Here is a 6,000-nt window from a genome sequence, read left to right as displayed (position 1 = left end):
TCACTCTGGGGTACAAGTTGTTTTCTCTTTAAATGGTGACGACTGCTTTACCATAGTTCAAGATAGTATATCCAGTGAACATTTTCATCACTGATGATACAAGACAAAAGTTATTTCCATGCCATCAACTCATATCAATCTATCCTTATTAGTCAAAATGAAGTGCCCAATAGAGGTTCTCTGATCTAACTTCTGAGAGATTAAATTGTTGCAAAGACAATTACAAAAATTAATCAGGTACTTTCTTTCTCATAATAGGACTTTTAGTGTACTCTCATAATTACTCTGGCTTGGCTCTATGTGAAATTTGTAATCTGTTTTAGGAAATAGTCATCCACATTAATATATATTTTTTTAATCGGCCGGGCCATTTGTCATTTATTTTTATAATAAATATTCTATTTATTTCATTTTACTGAATTCACCTAATGTTTATTAATGTTCTTTTATAATGATTTTTATGAAGTTCCCTGCAAGTATACAGAGGATTTTTTGCTTTTGTGTTTTTGCTATTTGATGCCTTTCTTCCATTTTCTATTCTTTTTAGATAAGTTAGACATTCTCGCTGCCATATCTCAGTCAAAATCCCCATCTTGCAAGTTTCTGGTGATACCTAGGAACTATATATTTTCTTTATGTTACAATTTAAAAATGACATTATCTCCTTTCTCTGTCTCTGTGTGTCTGTCTCTATTACCAGTATCAAAGATATCCTTTCCTACTTTTTACCAAGCATTAAGAATTTATCCTCTCAACTTCATTTTCCTCCTCTGTAAGGGAGGAATGATAATATTAGTCTCAAAATACCTTTGTGAAGATTAAATGGAATAATGTAGACCAGGTGCTTAGCCTGACTCTACATAATAGACACACAATATGCCTTCAATGAGGATAGCTCTCTTTCCTGTGAAGCCCAGACTGAAGAAGATGCCCATTGCCCATCTCATGTAACAGAAGAGCTGATGTCATCATACACACAGTAGATGGCTGATCACTCCATTTCCGCTTAGTTGATTTTCTCTGAAACCCATGTTTATGTGAAACGTGCAGTCGCATGAGTTTGTCTTTCATTTTAAGAATATAAAATAATAAATTTAACTGAGGGGCCATTTAGAATAGTGATGCAAGAAATGCAGATTCTGTGGACCAAGAAAACATTTTGAATAAGTTAAAAATATTTAAGATCATTTGCCAAATTACATTAATGGTGATTTTATTCATCACCATTCAATGTGTTTTACTGACATATCTACTACAATTGAGTAAAATGCACAAAATTATTTATAAGATTTTCTCAATAACTATGATGTAAAAATTCTGACATTTCCAAACCTTTACCTCTCTACTTACACATACTATTGGCTGAACCCAGTAAGATTTCTGAGTAGAAGAATAAAGAAAACTTAATATTTTAGTCCCTGTAGTATTTGAAATATTAACCAATATATTTAAAATCTTGAGTATGTTTTATTTTTTATTTTGCATTATCAAATATTAATGCTAGCTTATATATGTTTTCTTATACAAAAATTATTAAACATTCTTAATTTTAGATATCGGTGACTCTTACAGTTACAAAATTTTCTTAACACAGATGTGTATGAAATGAAGATAACCCAGTTTCTCCAGAAACTCCACAATACAATGTGTGTGAAGATTGTTTTTCATTGAAGAGTAGCTTCCAACTTGAATCAATCATTTCCTATGAAAATATAAATTATTTTGATTGAAACAGATTATATTGATTGAAAGCCTAGACAACAGTTAACCATAGGAATTATTTCTCTGATATTTTAGTATTGTCTGATGCATACAAACCAAATGTGCAATTCACTCACTTGCTCAACACCCCCTAGAACATACCATATTACGTTCCATTTGATTGTTTTGTAATATCAATGATTTGCCTGAACGTTTTCTGTTATCATTTTATAACATTATATGAGAACTCCTCCAAACAGACCCTTAATGCTTTTCCCTCTACCGTCCAGAAAGTTATTTTCAATTTGCTCTGTTATTTATGCAAGTTAAAAGATATTCTTAAAATGCTCCTATTTTAGTATTGGCAATTCAGTTCTTACATGTATATACTAGTCACATTTTGAGTTGGCACCAATATTTTAAATCTTACAATAGTCATACCACTTTAAATATATCATTTTGTAGGTAGTGACAATTTGTTTTATTTATCCACAAGAGGGGCTTCGACACCTATCAATCAGTTCAAGTGCGTTGGTACATTTAAGGCCTCTTTCACTCCGTTTAACTGCTGCATCTGACTGGAGCAAGAATGGTGGCAAAGATCTTGACCTTGAAACACTGGTTGGATTAAAGGATTCAAGTGGATGATAGAAGCCGTGGCTGGGTTTAAGTGAGGGCCAAACAATGCAGGGATCAATGCGGCCGAGGGCAGGGGCTGCAGCGCGATGTGCGGTGGGTGGAAGGGGGCAGCAGTGACCAAATGCAGCGGGTGACCCGCTAAGAAAGTGGGGTGTGCGGGGATGATGGTCGGAGTCAGAGGTGACAACGTGAACGGCGTAAAATGTGGCTGGGAAAGAGGATGTAGGTGAGCTATAGGGAGGGGACCACCATGGGAATTTATGGAGGCAGAAACAGCAAAATGCTGCAGGAAGGTGTGGTGGATGGTGGTGATGGAGGTGCGCTGGTGAACTGGTACCGTCTGGACCGCCGAGGCCGGAGAGAAGGCAGTGGGCCCCGAGGCAGGCACAACTCGAAGATGCTTTGAGAGGAGCTGTTTCTGCACGTGCTGCTGGGCTTGTAGCTGTAAGAGCTTATATTTATCTATTTCATCAGGAGAAAATGTTATTGGCTGCTGAATTAAGGGGGGAGAGCTAGATTTATGGCACACTTCTAATTCATCTTCTACTTTGTCATGCTTCTGCAAAGTTCTGTCAGAGTAAGAGTTTATATTCCCCTCTACGTGATTCATATGCATGCTTACATCCTGTAAGTCAGGATTTATTTGGTCCTCTTTGGTCTCTGTGGAATCAGTAACACCAGTATATCTATTAGATGGAAAAGCACCAGGGAAATCATTTGGTAGTGGGTCACGGCTTTGAATACAATGTTGGACTTCGCTAATTAAAGGTTTTACTGGTTCTTTTGTTGTTCGGTTCTTTTTCATGTTTGGTGACTGTGAATCTGCTACTACATGAATTATACCTTTAGAAAGATGGTTATCGCAATCAGGATCTACTAAAACATGAAAATTGTTTGTCTGTGAACTTTTGACTTTGTCTTTCTCAATAGTTCTTTGAATTGTACTGCCTTTATCAATTCTCTGTTTACTTGTGTTCTGTGTTTTTTCAGACAAAGGCAGTGCGGGTCTGTTACAGCCCAGTGGCGTGAATTGAATTGTGCATTGAATTTGTGAATGAGCCTCTGATTCATTTTCACAATTCTTTGAAGAGACCTCAAAATTAGTTGATTGTTCCTGACACCTCTTGGCTTGCGCTCTTTCTAAAAGGCTTTTGGCTGTCAGGGGTGTCCTCTCTCCTTCTGTAATGGCCAACTCTGTGCTTTCTAAAGGGCTGGTAGAACAATTTCTTAGAAGGCAGCTGATATTCCCAGAGTTATACTGCACGGATTTTACTTTTCCTAGGTCACAAATACGAGGGCTGTCCAACGACTCTTGACTTCTCTCGCTTTTACTTAAGCAATAAATTCTCTCTCTTGAGTAAGAGCCCAATCTGCTGTGCTGAGGTCCCTGGCAATTTGGTGCTTCTTCACTATTTCCGGAACAGGAAACCTGTGAGCTAGAATCACAATGGGTGATTCTCCTGGATTTGGGCCCTGAAAACTGCTGTTGATTTTTGCCCAGTTTATATCTTTCTCTGCACCGACTGTATCTATGTTTTGAGGATTTTTCATTCTTAAATGATTCCCACAATCTGTAGTTGCGGTCTCTCTGTATTTCAGATGGCAGGCAGGTGCTCTTCGCTAACTCCTCAGACACGCAGAGGCAGTTCGGGTTTTGGTGTCTCCCTTTGTGCCTTTCAACTGGGTTGTGTTCTCTTTTACAAAAGTACAGCAAATTGCCTCTGCCCTTGTCGCTGGACTTATGAACTGAACAAGTAGCTCTCAAGCTGGCTGTGCTGCCAGGGTATGTGTCTGAAGGGCTAGAAGTTCGAGTCAGAGACAACTTTGGAGAATTTCTCTTATAAGTTTGGTTTCTACATCTAGAAACCCTGCTGGTCATGCTGATGTGGTTCCTATTCACAATTACACTAAAGTCCTTCCCATGATCACTATGACCCCTCACTGGGTAAGGACTAGAATTCCAGGTAAATTGATTTGCATCTTCAAAATCTGAATGAGGATCGCAAGGGATCAGTTTTGGTTCTTTAGTCCTAGAGATATAAGGAGAAAAAGATAGGCCCTCATTTACATCATTTAGAACTACCCTTTGGCAGCTTTGCCAATGGGTCCTTGAAGGTTCCTTAAGTCCATTATCACTATTATCATTGTTTTCTACACATTTCTTTAGAGAGATATCAAGGAAAGCAGGCACTTCAGGATTTTTCATTTCCAAATCACTTGCACTAAAATTATCTTTACTCATATTTGGCTCAGAATCACTGTAGCCCGAATTACATTTTCTCCGGAAACTTTCCCAATCTGGATTAGCTATCATCATCTTTGGTTTCAGAGATTGATCATTTTCTTGGATCAATTTCTGTTGGTCTTTGATTAAACCTGAGACTTGGCTCTCTATTGTAGTCTTCATTTCTGAGGGCTCCTTAATGAATTCTCTTTTTAAGTCCTCTGAATCATGGTCACTCTTTGTGTTCCGAGAAAGCTTAAAATCAAAATATAATGGGTTGCATCCATAAGAGATACAGGGCTCCGTTTTTGTAAAGAGCAGAAGTTCAGTGGGCCACTGGAGAGTGGTGTGGCCATCCTTACTTTGTACATGGAGAAAAGGCAATGGTTTAGACTTCACGTCATGTGGACATGCTTCTCTTACAAGCCTTGTTGCATTTTTGCCAACTCTTTCTGTTTCATCTAAAGTCTTTTCTCTCTTCTCCATTCTGGAGTTGGGACTCAGATGCACTGTACTGTTTTGCTTACTTGGCTCCAGTGATGGAAACTCATCCAGACATTCAAATATCCTGGCATCACTGTGCCTGTAAATGTTTGGTGAGCTGGAGGAAGCATTTGCTTGGCATGAGTGATTAATGCAGTTTTCTGAAGTGTTCTTCGGTCTACCTCGAATTTCTTTTTCTCTGCTGCAAGGAGTAAAAGCCACATCTGAAAGATGAATATTAGATTTAGAGAATGAAGCATGAATGCCAATCGAATCTTCCAGTGTTTCATCAATAGAGTCATTTTTGTCTTGCACGATTTGAGAGCTGATGGAAAAGGTATTGTGTAAAACATGTTCCAGATGGCTTGGTGTGATGTTTATATCTTTTTCCTTAGTAAGAGGTACGTCCTCACTTGCAAACCTGCGGCACTTACATTTCTCTGCAGTTTTGTTTGCTTTATAGCTGGGGGACTTGTTACAATCGTGTGTTTCTTCTGTGTTCTCACTAAAAACTGATGCTGAAGACTCTAATTTTAGATGTACTTTTTTGGAAAAAGAAAATGATACTCCTGTCCTGTGATTTGCATTGCTGAGGTCTGAAGATGTCTGTGGTACCCGATTTCCGAATAAATAACGTCTGTCCATTGGTAACTGGTGTCGATTTTGCATGGTGGACCGCTGTTTATCAGAAATGCTTCTGGGGAGATTCTTTCCTTTAAGGAGAAGAGTGCTCTTCATGCACGATACCTTTCTGCCATTCTTAACTGGGAAAATTCCTTGCTGGAGTTGCTTTTCTATGGCTACCCTGGGAGCTTTGTATGCTGGTCCATTTCCAGAAACGCTGTAGACACAATAAATATTTAAATGATTAAGACATTAGATTTGAAATCTCATGTATATGTGAACATTTCTTAGTGTTTCTATGATGAGTTATGCTATCTACAAACTATGTC

General features: G+C 38.2%; 1 protein-coding gene across 1 annotated transcript in view; it reads right to left on the bottom strand.

Moving 5' to 3' along the window:
- Positions 1 to 2,218: 2,218 nt before the first annotated feature.
- The window catches only part of ZNF804B (zinc finger protein 804B), a 511,823-nt gene continuing 508,041 nt past the window's right edge, over positions 2,219 to 6,000 (bottom strand). The window contains exon 4 of the mRNA XM_030307906.1: positions 2,219 to 5,888. Coding sequence (XP_030163766.1) covers positions 2,219 to 5,888 — 3,670 coding nt within the window. The remainder of the gene's footprint in view (positions 5,889 to 6,000) is intronic.

Source organism: Lynx canadensis, chromosome A2 (assembly GCF_007474595.2).
Source record: "Lynx canadensis isolate LIC74 chromosome A2, mLynCan4.pri.v2, whole genome shotgun sequence".
NCBI lineage: Eukaryota > Metazoa > Chordata > Mammalia > Carnivora > Felidae > Lynx > Lynx canadensis.
The sequence above is the reverse complement of the archived record's forward strand: the minus strand, read 5'-3'. Positions and strand labels throughout refer to the sequence as shown.